This window comes from Malus sylvestris, chromosome 1 (genome assembly GCF_916048215.2).
Source record: "Malus sylvestris chromosome 1, drMalSylv7.2, whole genome shotgun sequence".
In the NCBI taxonomy this organism is placed as follows: Eukaryota; Viridiplantae; Streptophyta; class Magnoliopsida; order Rosales; family Rosaceae; genus Malus; species Malus sylvestris.
This window is the reverse complement of record NC_062260.1, coordinates 17,245,614-17,264,370: the sequence shown is the minus strand read 5'-3', so window position 1 is coordinate 17,264,370 and position 18,757 is coordinate 17,245,614. Positions and strand designations below refer to the sequence as shown.

Here is an 18,757-nt window from a genome sequence, read left to right as displayed (position 1 = left end):
AAAAAAGAAAAAAGAACAAGATCTTTGACAGAAATTCTTTTTTGGAAGAAAATATTGTTGGTAAAATTTATATGCAAATATTGTCTCTCAAGAATATATCATTGACCTAGCAATTTTAATGGCCTAGCAACCTCTTTGACCCTACAAGCATTTGGCCTTGTCTGTTCTCTCCCTCTCAATGTTGTACCAATGATGCCCTCCTTCCTTATCACAAAAACTTTTGAATACTCATCAACAATAAATAGAAGAAAAAGGAAAGAAAAAGAAAAAAGAAAAGCAATTTTGAATTTATCTTTATCATCATTAAGATTCCTAACAATAACAAAATGACTGCAAATGCAATCCACATTCACAGTTCTTTTTCATCATCACCACATCGTATTTGCCATCACCTTCCAACTAAAAAGGAAACAAAGAAAAATAACTAAAAAAACTCGAAATTTACAGAGAATTGGGATTCAAGCCACAATCTTTGATTGATGATCAAACCCTAAAGCACCCGACATGGTAATGGTGGTGGTGGTGGTGATGGTGGTGGAGGGACTTCTCCCTATCGATCATGCCTTGGACGGACCTAAACTCCTCCACATGGCAAGGGATGGTGATGGTGCCCTTCTGATCAAACCCATACTCTTCCTCGGCTTCCTTCAAGAGCTGTATGAAGAGTGGGTGATTGAAGTAGATCACAGGAACTACAAACCTCTGTTGCTCTTCGCCCTGGCCCACCTTGATTGCCAAACACCCTTTTGGAACATCTCTAATCACTTGTTTCTTCCCACCGTGATGATGGTGGTGGTGGTGAAGATGCGGCAGGTGCAGATGGAAATTTCTCTGACTTCTCTCTCCGCTACCCATATCTGAAAAAATATTAAAAGAAAAACCAACAAACAAAGGCGAGAAGATGAAGGCAAAGACAAAGGCAAACCCTAGGGCTTTTGATCTTCTCCCCTAGATTAAATCTTACAAGAAAAGGAAGGAAAACGGCCAAGGATCTGAGGCTGCGATGGCTTGCTTGAATAGGGTTAGAGAAGAATAACTCAGAGACCTTGGTACGTTGGTCATCTTTGATAAACCAGTCCTAGTGCAAAACGCATACCAACCAGAGAATGAATTTGATATATAGCGAGAGAGAGAGAGAGAGAGAGAGAGAGAGAGAGAGAGAGAGAGAGAGAGAGAGAGCCCAAGAATAATGTGGGCTTTCATTAGTTGTGTAACTAGGGTTTCGTAAGTGGGCTCCTTTGACCCTTGATTGATGATCAGTTGACAATAAAATATCGTCATCATTTCAAAACAATCAGATAAGAAAGTGGGGTGTTGTAATTTATGGTACTTTGGGTTTCTAGTCCTTCACGCAAAGTGGTTTAATTGCCGTTTTGATTAATAGGGGACTTGGACTGTTTGACTATGATAAACATGGCACAAAATTATGTTACATAAGTTGTACCAAGTGGCCATTTAATATTACGGTTTAATAGTATTTCTCTTAACTAGAGATCTTAAGTTCGATTCTTGCTAAAGATGAATTTATACCACATTATTCTAAATACCCCATTGTGACGCTTAGCAGTCCCACCCCCTTAGTGTAAATAATATCGTTTGTTTTTTTTTTAAATTACCAAGTCGGAAACAATTTTGAGATGAAACACTAGCAGTTTTATTAGAGAAGTACAGTAAAAATTGTAAAGATGGTATCTTGGATTAATTTGAAGAATAAGCACACGAACCAGCAAAGTGCAACCAAATCTTGAAATCAACAACGACTAAACTTGATGAAGAAGAAATACCACACAAGTTGTCCAAGACTTGGATCAGTTGGAGGGAATCACTTATGAGAAGCATGCGATTGTATGCTAAAAATTTAATCACTTCATAACCGGTCACACAAGAGATTATGCAACAAAACCATCAACTGAACTAGCAACTTAAAAAAGTAGAAAAGAAGTGATGGAGATCACATATCTAAGCATGGCTCAGATAAAAATTAAATCACCACAGTAGACGTGAAAAAGGAAAGAGATGAGAGGGGAGAAAGGGAGAATCCAACTGCGACGACTTTTGTTATAGGCTTTTATTTACTATTTATTATTCAACCTTTAATTAGAGCCTCATTTAACAAATCGAAAACTGCATATCACTGAATCAAATACTTGTTGGCATTATATATGAGATGGATTAAGTGAGACGAAATATATTATATTTACAGATATACTAATAAGAACAACTGTTCTCTTAATTTTGTGTGTAGGAACTAGAGGGTAGGAATGATTAAGGGTTTTGTAGGGAGTGCAAACGCGTAGACTGTGAGTGGAACAAGGCAAGACACGGGGGTGGAGTTGTAGTTTTGAAGCTCCAAGCAAGAAACCGACATTGAGGTGTCTTCTACAAGATGGCAAATTCTGGAGACATCCAATGGCAGCTCTCGAACATGTCCATGTTGACATACAAGGCACAAGACACACAACACTTCCAACAAAGTTTAGAGGGGTCGAATAAAATCGGTTACGGAATGACAAAATGGTCCTTCTCTCCTTTCGGCTCAAAATACCATTCCAGTAGGTCCCGACATTTCTTTGGTTTAGAATTAGAGGTATGTATGTGTTGCTGGATTTCACTATCAATCGATGACAGAGTGTGGAGTGTGTGTGCTGTATAGCGCACAAATGTGGCCCTCAACTTTTTATTATTGTTTTCTCTTGCGTAATACAAATTCTCAGAAAGTATCCCTACAATTAATAAGAGATTTTTTGGGGCCAGGAGGTATTATATGGAAGATATTTTTTTATTTTTTACAAGGAAAAACCTATTACTCTGTCAAAATGTTTTCGATGGTGTTTTACTTTCTGTGCAAAAATGGTGTTTTGAACACCAAAGACCTACACTTAGTGTTTTTCAATAAAAGAGACCGCAAAAAAAATTCACATATGAGTGCAGGTTATAAAATTTTGTGATATTATGTTGTAGTATTCATATGCAAAAGAAAACATGTTTCAATCCTATTTTCAATTTGTTATCCTTTGCTCGTTCATGGTGTTCATCTTAGAAAATAAACGTTCCGATTTTCCTATGGAGGAAAACAAATGACGGTAACTTTTATATATGCTTACATGTTGGTCATTAATTATAGTGGTTTTTCTTGTTGGCGATGGAATCTCATTTGAAAACTTTATATACCTCTTATGGTTTTCAGAGTTTCCTAGGCCATGTACACTTTTGATAAGCTCCTAACTAGTGATCAAAATCTGAAAAATAGAATGAGCAATAACCGGTCCTGGTGCCAATGATGTATTTGTGGCTTTGAATAAGTGACTCACGTTTTTCAACACCATAGGGCAAGAGAAAATCTAGCAGAGGGTCGGAAGGTATAATCCACTGTAAGACATTAATTTTCTTGATTGGCTACAATTTTAATTAATTCACCATTAAATCACTCATCTTAGGGGGTTTACAGTGGAGGTTTGTATTTTTCGTTGCTTGCTAATTTATTTAGTACTTGTGAAATAAATTTGTTTTTGGGCAGGATTTTGACATGATTGATGAGCCTACAATTGCTATTTGTACTTATCTTCGTGAATGGTTGATTTTTATATACAAGAATAACAAACCTTACAGGATTGAATCTTCGCTTCATTGAGAAGCTCTCCTCTTTCTTTTTTTCTTTGTTTTTTTTTTTTTACAAGTTGGTTTAAGCTTAATGTTGATGGCTACAACAAGAGAAATAATAATTATATTCGAGCAGGTGGTGTTTGAAAAGATTTTGATGGTAAATGAATTTTTGGGTTTTGCACCAATGTGGGCATGTGAGATCCTCACTCTTAAGCATTAGTTGCTTTATCTGAGCTTACAATTAGCATGGAGATTACATACTAATAAGTTACGAGTAAAGTTAGATTCTATTTTCACAGCTCTTTTGATGTTACAAGCTGCTGAAAATTATCGTCGTTTGATAAGCTACGAGTGGAATCAGATACTCACTCTTGAAATAATATTCAATATTTATTTCAATGTTGAAGGATAAATTAATCATTTAGAAAGCACTTGATAAATTATTCATTTCCATTTTTAAAAAGGCAAAACCATGAATTTTTATATGAATAAGCTAGTTTTTTGTTAGAGAATAAAGTCTCATATTGTATATGGCGCTTTACCATAGTGGTGGAAAGCAATCATGTTTATGCACCATATTGCGGTCCTACCGATCTCCCTTCCCCTTAACAACTAATTAACCAACTAATGCTATCGTTTGTAAAAAAGAAGAAGAATAAAGTCCCACATTGGAGAAGACAAAAGATAATATGCACCTATACGTGAGAGTTCCACTTCTAATATCATAAACGATTTTTGTGATCAAATCTTACGCCTAACCATAGATATTTAAATAAAGACAATATAAATTAGGGAGTTTCAATAAAACACTCCTGGTACTATTCACTTTTAACGAAAAATCATATTTTTACCTTTACTAGTCACTATTCACTATACCTTTAAAAAAGACTTTTCATTAAAAGGGAAGTTTTTTTTTTAACTTTTCGTTAGTTTTCCTTATAAATTATTATTTGAGCCAAATTTACTAGGCTCGAATTTGAGCAAACAGTTTTTTGTTTGACGACTTTTACGGTGATATGCATATGTTATTCATTTGCACAAAAAACTAACGACTACACATTTTGGACAAAGAATAACGAACATTTCCAAAATTGAGACCTTCAGAAGAATAAGGAAATACAATTACACCAAGACGTATTACGATTTGATTTCGAATTTGACAAGTCATGAAGTGCTACCCAACTAGATTCATTTCTGTTTTTGTACAAATACTACCACTAAGTTATAGCAAGTTATACTAATCAGTAATTAGGGATATACACTAAGTCATTTAGAGATATCGTGGAATTATCCTTGTTATATGCTCCCGAACTATATAGCATATACTTTTACTCACCGCATATGATTATGTTTGATAAAATATGCCAGCAAAATGAGACATATATAGATGGTGGCATGGGTTAGAAACTCAGAAAGATGCAAAGTCAAGGAAGTGCGGGTGGAAAAACCACCCAAAGTGTGGGGGAGTGAGCAATCAGTGTTTGCTTTTGAAGAAAGCAAAAGAGAAAGGGTGTGAGTGACATGTTATTCTCTAATTCTTGTTTTTTGTCTTTGAATATTTTGTCATACAACATAATTTCCATTGACCTTCAAATAATCATGGTAATATGATATAAGTAGCTAGTCATCAGATTCATTATGGTCAATGCATTCTAAATTTTACTTAAGAACGAACCAAGTCATATTTGAAGGCAGACCAAAAAAATATTATTGCGAAATTAGGTTAATATCCCTGTTACAAAATCAGTAATCTTAATCTATCCTTTCTCAAATATGTATTCACATATTTTCATACTCGGGTCTGATTCTCTCCCCGTATTGGAAGGCAGGGCTTTTTATGAATGATGGTTTTATAGTAGAAATTTGAACTAATATATCTCAATATTATATTATTATTGCAGGCCGTCTCAATTTCATGTCTCATTGTTTCTAGACTTTTGACACGTACTTTAACTTATTTTCGAATCTAACACTGTTAAATTTTCATATAATTAATTACTAAAATAAAAACTGAAAATTTAATCAACAACAAAAAAACCAACAACCACCTCCCCAACAACCGTTTCCCGCAACTTAGGCCTGGCAATTCCTGATACGACCCGATAACCGGACACGATACAACACGAAATTAACAGGTGTTCGGGTCGACACGATAACGAAACGGGTCGTTATCGGGTAACCTGATAAGCACCTGTTAAGATAACGGGTTTGTTCGGGTATACACGTGGGTAACACGATACACGATAAGCAGAATATTAATTTAATAATTTTATAACCCTAAAAAAATACTATAATAATTATATATATTAATTTAACAATTTTATACCCCTAAAAACTATAATAATTATATATATATATATATATATATATATATATATATATTAAATTAACTATAATAATTATAATAATTATATATACTATAATAATTATACCCCCAAAATATTAACTATAATAGTTATATATATATATATATATATATATTAAATTTTATACCCCTAAAAACTATAATAATTATACATACAAAATAAATAGATTTAAATCTACTTAATAAATAAATAAATACACACACACACACACACACACACACCATTGAACTTCATGGGATACGAATTATAAGAAACTAATTTCAACGATCCAACCGTCAAACTTGTTTGTAAATGCTTCGAGATCGCATCAGCAAAAAATTACAAAAAAAAACATTCACAAATCAAGTAACAGGACAAAACTTTTCGACGGTTATAAACGAAAAATCACGATTTAACGGTTATTTTAACTCCGATTTTGATGATTTTTTACAGCTACACTCCTTGACCCTATATGAATATAATGAATGAATTCGATCTTCAATTTAAAATATTTACACTAGGGGATACCACAAAATCTTATGTTATACTTGATGAAAGTATGAATAAACTCTTAAGTGTTAGTGAATCTATTGTTTTGATGGGATACGCATTCTACGAAACTAGTTTCAACGATCCAACCGTCAAACATGTTTGTATATACTTCGAGATCGCATACGCCAAAAATTGCAAAAAACAAACATTCAGAGATCAAGTAACGAGACAAAACCTTTCGACGGTTATAAACCAAAAATCACGATTTAACGGTTATTTTAACTCCAATTTTGATAATTTTTTACAGTTACACTCATTGACCCTATATGAATACAATGAATGAATTCGATCTTCAATTTAAAATATTTACACTAGGGGATACCACAAAATCTTATGTTATACTTGATGAAAGTATGAATAAACTCTTAAGTGTTAGTGAATCTATTGTTTTGATGGGATACACATTCTACGAAACTAGTTTCAATGATCCAACCGTCAAACATGTTTGTATATACTTCGAGATCGCATACGCCAAAAATTGAAAAAAACAAACATTCAGAGATCAAGTAACGAGACAAAACCTTTCGACGGTTATAAACGAAAAATCACGATTTAACGGTTATTTTAACTCCAATTTTGATAATTTTTTACAGTTACACTCCTTGACCCTATATGAATACAATGAATGAATTCGATCTTCAATTTAAAATATTTACACTAGTGGATACCACAAATCTTATGTTATACTTAATGAAAATATGAATAAACTCTTAAGTGTTAGTAAATTTATTGTTTTGATGAGATACGCATTTTGCGAAACTAGTTTCAACGATCCAACCGTCAAATTTGTTTGTATATGCTTCGAGATCGTATACGGAAAAAATTGCAAAAAACAAACATTCAGAGATCAAGTAACGGGACAAAACTTTTCGACGGTTATAAACGAAAAATTATGATTTAACGGTTATTTTAACTCCGATTTTGATGATTTTTTACATCTACACTCCTTGACCCTATATGAATACAATGAATGAATTCGATCCTCAATTTAAAATATTAAAACTAGGGGATACCACAAAATCTTATGTTATACTTGATGAAAGTATGAATAAACTCTGAAGTGTTAGTGAATCTATTGTTTTGATGGGATACACATTCTACGAAACTAGTTTCAACGATCCAACCGTCAAACATGTTTGTATATACTTCGAGATCGCATACGCCAAAAATTGAAAAAAACAAACATTCAGAGATGAAGTAACAGGACAAAACTTTTCGACGGCTATAAACGAAAAATCACGATTTAACGGTTATTTTAACTCCGATTTTGATAATTTTTTACAGCTACACTCCTTGACCCTATATGAATACAATGAATGAATTCGATCTTCAATTTAAAATATTTACACTAGTGGATACCACAAAATCTTATGTTATACTTAATGAAAATATTAATAAACTCTTAAGTATTAGTGAATATATTGTTTTGATGAGATACGCATTTTGCGAAACTAGTTTCAACGATCCAACCGTCAAACTTGTTTGTATAAGCTTCGAGATCGCATATGCCAAAAATTGCAAAAAACAAACATTCAGAGATCAAGTAACGGGACAAAACTTTTCGACGGTTATTAATGAAAAATCATGATTTAACGGTTATTTTAACTCCGATTTTGATAATTTTTTGCAGCTACACTCCTTGACCCTATATAAATACAATTAATGAATTCGATCTTCAATTTAAAATATTTACACTAGTGGATACCACAAAATCTTATGTTATACTTGATGAAAGTATGAATAAAATCTTTAAGTGTTAGTGAATCTATTGTTTTGATGGGATACACATCCTACGAAACTAGTTTCAAAGATCCAATCGTCAAACATGTTTGTATATACTTCGAGATTGCATATGCCAAAAATTGTAAAAAACAAACATTCAGAGATCAAGTAACGAGACAAAACTTTTTGACGGTTATAAACAAAAAATCACGATTTAACGGTTATTTTAACTCTGATTTTGATGATTTTTTACAGCTACACTCCTTGACCCTATATGAATACAATGAATGAATTCGATCTTCAATTTAAAATATTTACACTAGTGGATACCACAAAATCTTATGTTATACTTAATGAAAGTAAGAATAAACTCTTAAGTGGCAGTGAATCTATTGTTTTGATGAGATATGCATTCTACGAACTAGTTTCAACGATCTAACCGTCATACTTGTTTGTATATGCTTCGAGATCGCATACGCCAAAATTTGCAATAAACAAACATTTAAAGATTAAGTAAAGGGATAAAACTTTTCGACGGTTATAAACGAAAAATCACAATTTAACGGTTATTTTAACTCCGATTTTGATGATTTTTTACAACTACACTCCTTGACCCTATATGAATACAATGAATGAATTCGATCTTCAACTTAAAATATTTACACTAGTGGATACCACAAAATCTTATGTTATACTTAATGAAAGTACGAATAAACACTCTAGTGGGTCACTTTCATTAAGCTTTGAGTTCCATTGGCAAGGTTTAAACTTTTGAGAAAGACTTCACAACCTTGAAAACAAAAACGCTTTCATTTTGCATATCCTTGCACATTTAATATTTGTAATAGATTAGTAGTGTATGAATGTATTTTTTATGAGGCTCTTATTTTCGAGTGTAGATGTAGTACTTAACCGACAAATGTGTTTTAATGTTTTGAAGTAATATTTATGTGACAATGTGTGGTATGTGCAAATTTAAGAAAAAAAAATATTTTTCTTAACAGGTCATAACGGGTCGGGTCACTTTACCCGTTGGGTAAAGTGACCCGACCTGTTAAGGACCCGTTAAGATAACAAGTGTGACACGACACGACCCGTTAAGATAACAGGTGTTACACGAAAATGACACGAACACTACTGACACGACCCGTTTGCCAGGCCTACCGCAACAACCAACCCCAAATTTTCCCACCGTGCAAGTCGGCTGCAATGCTCACCTCCGATGAAGCTCTCTTTTCTCTCCTTTATCTCTATCTTCTACTTTGCAGATGTCCTCCTTGATATTCGAATGTAGTTTTCTCACTGCAAATATCCTACGGCGTAGCATCGATTAGATTGCATCCCAATACCAAACTTTGATAGAATATTCGTTCTTCGATGTGCTGGATCGATCATGATCTAGTGCGGGATATGAACAGAGAGAGAGAGAGAGAGAGGAAGCTTTGCCGGCGGTAAGAAGGAGCAATGGCGGCGGTGATGGGGTTATGTGGTGCTCGGGAGTTTATTTAACTGTTGGTTTTTGTAAATGTTTAATTTTTGGTAATATAATTAATTTTATGAAAAATTTAATGATGTTAGTTTGGAGTTAAGTTGAATAACACGTATCAAAAATTAAAAATATGACACAAATGAGATATGAAATTTGGGGACAACAAACCTTGGCCCATGTTGCATCCCTCCCTGCTAGTTCAAAATTTTTTAGTTGCTAAGCCCAAACTCAACTAAATCCGCATTTCTCTGAACCTAAAGGTTTAGGCTGAGCTCGACCCTCAAGTGTTGGGACTTGCAGGGTCCAAATGGAAATCCGACTAACTAGTTAACAAATAAGACATTTTGTTTCTTATACAAATCTAAGACCATGAATGTAGAAGGGAATACCTTTAACCAGTTTAGCATTGTGATTTATTAATCTATGCCCAATAAAATATTTATAACTAATTTAGTGGATTTTGACATTCAAAACTTAGCCCAATAAGAGGAATTAACTTGCTTCCTCAAAACACTTTGTAGCTGATTCACAAAACTTCATGTTTGTGCTTATGTTTGGAACCGTTTCAATAAGATATCATTATTTGAAACCCTAAAGCAGGAAGAACAAAAGGTAGAGAACCCTAGCTCGGAGTTCAGTTTCTAGCACTCCCTTGTGAGTGTATAAAATTGCAAAGAAATATATGAGAAGAAAGGATCTTACGATTCAAGAGAAGTTGGGAGTGTTCTATAATTTTCACATCACAATACATATGAGAGTGCATACATGATGTCATGATACATACATGGTCTCCAATTATTCTCAACGGAGCTAACATCAAGTAAATTAAGACGCGTGATACCTGATGAAGCAAACGGTGGATGTGTCATACATTTATATACACGTCTGGGAAAACAAACATTCCTGCTCATGTTTTTGGCGAAACATTCTTTAAAATTAGAAATTTTTTGTTATTTGGATTGAGGTATGACACGATGGTCCAATTTAGCTTATAAGTTATAATTTCCTTCGGTCCTATATTTAGTGGAATAATTTAAAAGCTCATCACGCAAGCAGCAAGACATATGACCCTTCCACTTCCTTTTAGTATTGCATTAAGTTATATGCATGAAATATAAATTCATATTAACTTTTTTTTTTTTTGTCAGACGATAAATTTGTTATATTAGATGTTATATTAGAGAGTCAGCGGGGTTCGAACTCACGTCGTGGTGCAAGGACAACACTACTCTCCACCATTGTGGTAAAGGGCCACTTGCTCATATGAACTTTCTTGGAGTGTTTTCATTTTTTCTTCTAGAATAAAGTTGAGCCTAGTTAGCAAAGAACAAAGGCACAATTTTGGCATATTTAGGCCTAAAGATCAAATTACAGAACGCCAGATCTCTATTCAAAAAGGGGTTCAAACCTCAGCTACAGGAACAAAGAACAATTCCTAGCCAGTCAATCCTGCGAATTAATGAGGGAATAAAGTTGAACCAAATTAAGTTGCCTTGGATCCTACAGTACTTCAAAGATACTGCTGCAAGAAAGCAGCCTAGCTAGCTTTTAGATAGCCAGTTTTATTACCCTTTACGAATACATGACTCGATGAGGATTCAATTAGTTCAAACAATAGTAAGTAGTACTACAGTACCTATATATGTATGGAGCTATTACGAATACGAGGTCCACCACAAGTTCCCATCCGCTAGGACCAACCCAATAGCCCAAAGTTCCGATGCACATCGACCTAATAGCTAGCTATTGAGCTAGGAATAACTATCCAAAGTACTCCTCTGCAAACGATTTAATTAAAATAATTAACTAATAGAGATAGGGGTCTTGGTCAAGTGGAATAATCACACCCCAATTATACATTGAAAGTTGTGGTCATGCACAAAAAGCTTTCATTGGAGTTCACCCTAAAGGACAGCTTATGACTCCAACCTCATCTCATTCTTCTCTCTGTGTAAGTGTGTGATTGGAAAATTATGGGCACAAAGAAAGCAATACTAAAGCTTTTACTTTTATGTTTGCAAAGGTCAAAAAAGATTCAACTTCCCAAAAGGGACTTTAGTGTGTGTGATCAGTCGGCATTCATACGTTAATCTTAATCCCTTTCCAATTAACACTAAGTAAGGAGGGTTAAGAAAAATGAGAAGAATCATGCAATGAAAACAAGGAAATAGATTTGTGATTGCCTTTTCGTACAAGCAGGGTTTTGTGAAAACCAGCTACTTTTGTTTTTCATGGATTGACTTTTGTTACAAGCAGGGTATTACACAGGTAAAATAACAGTGAGAATCTAGAAAGAGAGACACGAGGAGACCCAATGTATTAATAATATCAAGCATCTGAAGATGAACGTGCTGGTCTTCCTCCAGAGTGTGTGTAATGAGAGAGAGAGAGAGAGAGAGAGAGATTGGTTTCCTAGGGCGAGAAATTTTTCGTGTGTTGAAAACACCATCAAATGTCGTAAGATACTTGAAAATAAAATTTACAACCACTTGTACTATGACACATGATGTACCAGCCCAAATTTTTTGGCACACTGAAATTTTTTTCCCTTGGGGCAACATTAGAGCAGTGGCATTTACCATATATATGTTCTTCCAAAACCTTGTATTCAACCATTTTACTTCCCTCTATTCATTTTAGAGGTTCTCTTAAAGTAGCTAATTATAGATGCAAATATGAAGGAAAGTAATGAAAGGAGATGTATACAAATTTCACTGGACTAATTACGCAGCAATTTAAGTCCGGGATTAAGCCACTGGGGTTAATCCAGCGGTGAGGGTAGGCGGGGATGAGTAGGCCAGAGATCAAGTTTCGAAATCCTCCTCTATAACCACAAACAATTTTAACTCTGGGATTAATCAGCTGCCCTTCAAGAATACAAAGGGAATTCTTAAACGTGAGAAAATTCTCACAAACATTTGATCAAATTGGTTATGATATATTTTAACTTGATGGAACATCTTGCACACCTAAACAATGCGCCTTGTTCTTGCCTAGTATACAAAATTACAGAAAAATAAAATAAATGTTCATGTAATCAAACTACTCACCTTTAGTTTTCAGCAGTGGTTGGGTTCTAATTAAGCTCCATTGACTCTTTGAACAACCAGTCAGTCATATAAGGCCATAATAAAGGGACAAAAACCCAGGTGGGGATAAGACATTGTGGGCGACTAAAGCTTTGAGAATCACAAGTTCACAACATTCACAGTAACTCCAAGATAAACAAGATAAGGGTTTCAAATTAGTGTAAGACAATAATCTAAAGAAAAAGGCAAGTGAACAGGTTTCCCTTTGGACAAGCACTTTCCCAAAGTTATTAATATTATTTGTACTTTCTGCTGAATCCACATTTTCGTATGTTGATCAAGTTTGGAAAGAAACAAGTTCAAGATAATAAGAGATGTCTAACAAAAACATCATCAAAGCAAATAGGTAAAGTGACAAGGTTGGAACTGATCTGAGAAAGTAAGAAACTACTAATCTATTTATGCATTTTTGTAATTTATAATCAAGACTTAAAAAGGATTACTGACTAATAGCATTAGATTATGAGTAAGAAACAGATAAGTGTACTGTTTAGGAAAGCTAATTTTTATTTTATATATATTGACAGATGAAAATAGGCATTTCGCATTTGAAACAGTGTCAGAAAGGGTGTCACTTGCCGGTTCTCCTCAGCAAGAAATTAATGCTATTTTCTAAAAGATTTGTTTAGATATTTTGTCGCCTAATAAATCTAGACCCACGAAACCCTAAGAGAGAGAATTATAACGTGAAAGAGAGAAGAGTGTTTACCAACATAATTTATTTTAGAAAAAAAAATTAAAAAGGGGGCCAGATCTGAGAAAATAGCAGAAACAGACAGATCAGATACTGGAAGGCATCATGAGGTATTAGGCCACAATCATCACACCATGATGATTCAAATAAGAGCAAAAATAAATGAAAAATATATCCAGCAATCATCAAAACTTTTTATGCAGTCCATGAAAAAGAAAACAAAAATAGTCAAAATACTCCATCATTACACCAATCTGCACATCACTAACAACCTTAATTGCTCTAAAAACAAAAACCCAGAATTCTAAACTGACGGTAAAAAAAACCCCCAAAATAGCAAATTAATAAAAATAAGAAATAGAAACCAAACCTTCAGATGAACAAACCCTCTGCCCTGGAAAAAAAGGGATCTCTGTATAGATCGGAAGCCATAAATTGGGGGGAATGAAGCCTGGTCCGACGACACTAATTCACCTGATCATCTCTGTGTATGCAGTTGATACACGCAACATATACATACACATATAGATATATATGAAGGTTGTTGATCTAGGGGATTATAGATCAATATGAAAAGAGTCCTCGAGCCAGACAACATTCCCCTCAAAAGCTAAAGCTCCTCTTCTTCTTCAACATCTTCAAAAACCCTAGCAACAATTATGTATGTAAATCCAAGAGTGAGTGTTTATGCATGCGTGTGTTTGTTTCTCTGATCTCTTTTATCTCTTTGTCCCCCAAGAGTTTCGCCTATCTTCAAGGGGGAGTTTAGAGAGAGAAAGAGACAGAGAGAGATAGATGAAGGATGATAATGATGAATTAGAATGTAGAGAATGATGATATGGTATGGTTAGTATGGTATGGGGTGGGAGGGGGAGGTGACTTATAAATATAAAAAAAAAAAACTTTATAATAAGAAGAGTAATAAAGGCCTTGTAAAAAAAGACAAAAACATAGTTGCGGACTCGACCCTACTGGCTGGGTTCTCATCTCTCACTTCCAGAAATGACCACGACCCCATGCACCCTTTCCTTCTCTCTCTCTCTCTCTCTCTCTCTCCCTCCCTCAGTTCCTTTACTGTGTCTAGCCACAGTCACGCACAGTGTCAAATTTATTTATTTTTTCAATTTTTGGATAAAATGAATGTTTATGTTAAGGGTGAGTAATTTACGAAGACTCACATAACAAGTCGGTTATAATAATTTGATATTGAACTTATCATATACAATAACAGATTCATAAATATTCAGAAGGGTGAGTGGAGAAATAACCCTTGCAGTATGCAAAATTTTTTAGACAGAAACAACACATAAATCTTTCAGTGTGCTTTTTGGTCGAACATTTGGTGGGGCTATATATAGTCATCTACAAAACTATATGTGTGATGAAATGCTCAAATAAACTGAAAGTTTTTTGACACACTTAGCGTTATGTTTCTTAAAAACATGAACCTTTAATGTCGAGACCTTCAAAGATTCAAATCCTGAATCTGCCTCTACCAACACTATTCATATACATTGATCAAACCTACAACGCCTTACTCTTAATAAAAATCTAGAATAATACTAGATTGTTATATTAATTTGCACAATCACAGCTTAATTAAAGAAGAAAACATGTTTATACTAGGTTAGATTTGATGGATGAAACTGATATGATATGATAACCACCGTCGGATTTGGCAGATGAGTCTCCTCGTACAAGCATGAAGCATGAGAATTAGTACCACAAAAAGTAAAAAAAAAAAAAAATCACCCACCATTTGATACGACTCTACTCTGTGTAAGCCTAGAGATCGATGACCCATTTTTTACCGTAGGATACTATCATTGTACAATGATCAAAAACTGAAAACATAATCAAATAACAATGACTAGTCGGGTAAATAGAATATTTTTTACCATAAACAAATAAAAAATAAATAAATATGGAATCAAAACAAATAGAGGAGCTATGAAGCGAGTCAGAGGAGTAGTTGAGGGATTGAGCTGCCCGATAATGGTAACCCCATTTAATACTTTTGTCACTTTTATGCGAAATCATAAAATTTAATTAATTAGTTTTTAACAAAATTAATTTTTTAATTGATTTGTCAAAAGAAATTAAAAAAAAGGGACCATCGGCTGGCGTGTCACTTTAGAGCTGAGGTGCACAGGGCGAGGAGTTCGAGGCGATGACCGACAGATGGGGCAGAGGGAGTCCATTCTCTTGTTTTTACTTTTCCTTTTAACCCTTTTACCTTTCCCCGACCTTTCTGGGTTCCTCCCTTTTTGTGCCTGTGAACATGTCTCGACGTCGTCGTTTTCGCTTTCACCCCTTCTAGGTAACATCTTTTTACCTTTTTCTTTTACTCTTTGTCACATTCATGTATTCAGTTCAATAAGTCGAAAGTATATATGATATTTGCAAATTGGTGACATGGGAATAATGGGTAGATAGGTTAATTTATGAACCCTAGTTTTTGTTTCTCCCATCACAAGCTGCATAAGTACTGAGCCTTTACTGGCAATAGACCATACACTGTGGCATGTTTGATATTACAGTCATGGCAAAAGCGAAAGAAAAGCTTAAATTAGGGTTTGCAGAAGTTGGACTTATGAAAAAAACACTGAAAAATGCCTTGAATTGTTTATTTAAACACACATGCTTTACACTATCGTGGTTGGACAATTTGTTTCAATCATAACCCTAGCTAGAAGAAATAATTGCATATAATATGAAGAGGGTTGTTTTAATGTAAGTTAAATGGAAACCCTATCTACCAATTTGATATATAACTAGGTCCATATCTATATACGGCTATGCCCTTAGCTAGCTCTTGCAAGTTTCAAGTGATAATGTCAAGCACCAAATTCACACAATGATGGCCTAAATATTGACGTTAGTCTGGTATTGATTAGTGTATAGTATGCACTGGAATTCTTGATCGTTGAATACTTAACCACGAAATCTTTAATTGCATATCCAACTGGTTATTCACTTAACTCATGCTACGAGTCGTTTTATTGTAAATTTATGTTTAAGTAATATTTGATTAAAAGTTGAAAATACAAGTAAAAAAGGTACAACACATAAAACAAGGCCCTTTGGGAGACTTAATATTTGTAGTTTCTTGGCATGGTGAGGAATAATTACCCTTAAAAAGTTGAATGAAATCATGTGCAATATTGTAATTAGAATAATATAACTATTGATTAATAAAATCGAGAATTTGGAATCATGATCATCCCCTTGTTTTATCTAAATGGGGGTGCCCGGAAGATGTGCTGCCATGCCTAGTGAACCCAACTTCACCACCAAATTGAGAAAAACCCTAGTGAGACTCAGACCTACCTTTAAATTTCTAGCTCTTACATATTCTTATTTGGCTCTTTCTCTTCTCTCTCTCTCTTTCAAGGTTGAATGTGTTTTGTTGTACACGTATATATCAGAGTGACAAACGGAGAGGACGATACTGGCTCCAGATTTCGAAGTTCTTACAGGTCTTGAAAGTTGTGTAAATTAAGAAGCTGTGTGACTGACTGACTGTGAGAGAAAAATGAAAGAGAAACACAGAAAGGCCCAGCAGGAAAGAAACAACACGTAAATGTCAAATCCCCCCCTAGCTACTCATCCTGTGCTTCCTCTCAAAGCCAGCTTGTCCATCCACACATTTCAAATTTCAAACATCGGTAACAGTACTATATTATAAATTTGTATTGTTCATTAACAATATGATTAGGGTATGTATATAGTAACGATCTCTTGTGCAGGAGGACATATTTTGTATCGATACTACGTCAAAACATATACTTTGCTATCGTTATCGACACCATATGGGCATTGCGTTAAGAACAAACGTTTGCAAAGAGAAGAAGATAAGAATGCATTTGAAAATGTTTATATACTGAGTACTAAACAAAGGACGGGCGACAACACAAACGATCTGGACCTAAGGTTTTACTGTGATCACTACCCTGCATAATCCACGAGCTTGTCACATGCTGTGTCTGTATTTGTGGGTGTGACCGTGAGACTGTGTGACTAAGTGTGACTGTGTGAAAGAGAAGGACCAAAGGTGGTATAGTAGTAGTAGTAGTTGAAAAGGAGGAAAAGGTTGAGAAAACTTTTGAGAAAGCTTTTTGGCGCTTAAGTCAATTTGGTGTCTGGATCGAGAAAATAAAAAGGCTGGGAAAACATATGCACACACGTACTTTGTATTAATCACCGATATATTATTGATTAATCTATCTCTGAAGGGGCTATAGACATACAAAATTTCATCGGGAATTACACAAGCCTTTTCCTGGTGGTGGTTACTACATGCTCTCTTCATCTTTTGAACTCCTTTCGACGGAATCAGTGACCACATTCCTTATCAGCAATACGAAATTCCTTGAGGATATTCACTCTATCTCTTTTTTTTTTTCCTTTTTTTGGATCTCTTTGATTTTTCTGGACTTTAAAAGATGGTCAAAAGTTATCTGTGTGGACCATCATGGAGAATAGAGGGAGTCAATACAAATTCATAAACCAAACTCCATTGCTGTAATTTAATTGTAATTTGATGGTGGCATGAAATGGAAACCCTATTCTTGCTAAGTCGTATTTTAATCAGATACCAAGCCTTTCTTAGTCAGTTGGGCTAAGCCCTCGTTTTGACTGGCAATTGGTTTATGAATCATTGTTAGGCCTGCCCTCATATCCTAATATCATATAAGGCCCGGTAGCTTAGAGTGGCGCCTCTAAGCATTCCAACTTGGAAGATGTGAAATATGTAAGACTTATTGGAGCTGCACACCTGTTTCACGTGTGTTTAAAGGTTGTGATCATAGAGATTTAGAATAACACTGTTGGTAAGCTATCAGAGTGCGTGTACATTCAGGTTTCATAGCTTTAATGATTTGATAAACACATACGTATTTGTATGTGTTTACTGATATAAACACTCAGGTAAGTGATAAGGTTGAATTCGATAAGGATTGATATATTATGTCGAAATCGTCTTATTGATCATCAATACATGAAGTATAAATAAAGGGTCCCTGCACTCTCAATTGATACGCAATACAGAAAGCCTTAGGCCCCATATTGTTGAGAAATTGCATCAATAGACTGACGAGTTGCAGAAGACTCTTTCCTTAATTCTAGCAGTCATGGTTTCCTCAGGTATGTGGTTGTTTGGTTTCGTGAATCAGTTATCGTTTATATTCTTAATCTAACAAAATACAGGCCAACTTTTTTATTTTTATACAAATTGATATTTTGAAAGAGATGTGGACTAAGT

At 34.5% G+C, this 18,757-nt stretch overlaps 1 protein-coding gene across 1 annotated transcript; it reads right to left on the bottom strand.

Annotated features, from left to right (window-relative positions):
* Positions 1-280: 280 nt before the first annotated feature.
* LOC126616716 (auxin-responsive protein SAUR32-like) lies at positions 281-1,160 on the bottom strand. Its single transcript, XM_050284842.1, has one exon. It carries the CDS (start codon positions 853-855, stop codon positions 484-486), a length of 372 nt encoding a protein of 123 aa, XP_050140799.1. The 5' UTR covers positions 856-1,160; the 3' UTR covers positions 281-483.
* Between the last annotated feature and the right edge of the window lie 17,597 nt (positions 1,161-18,757).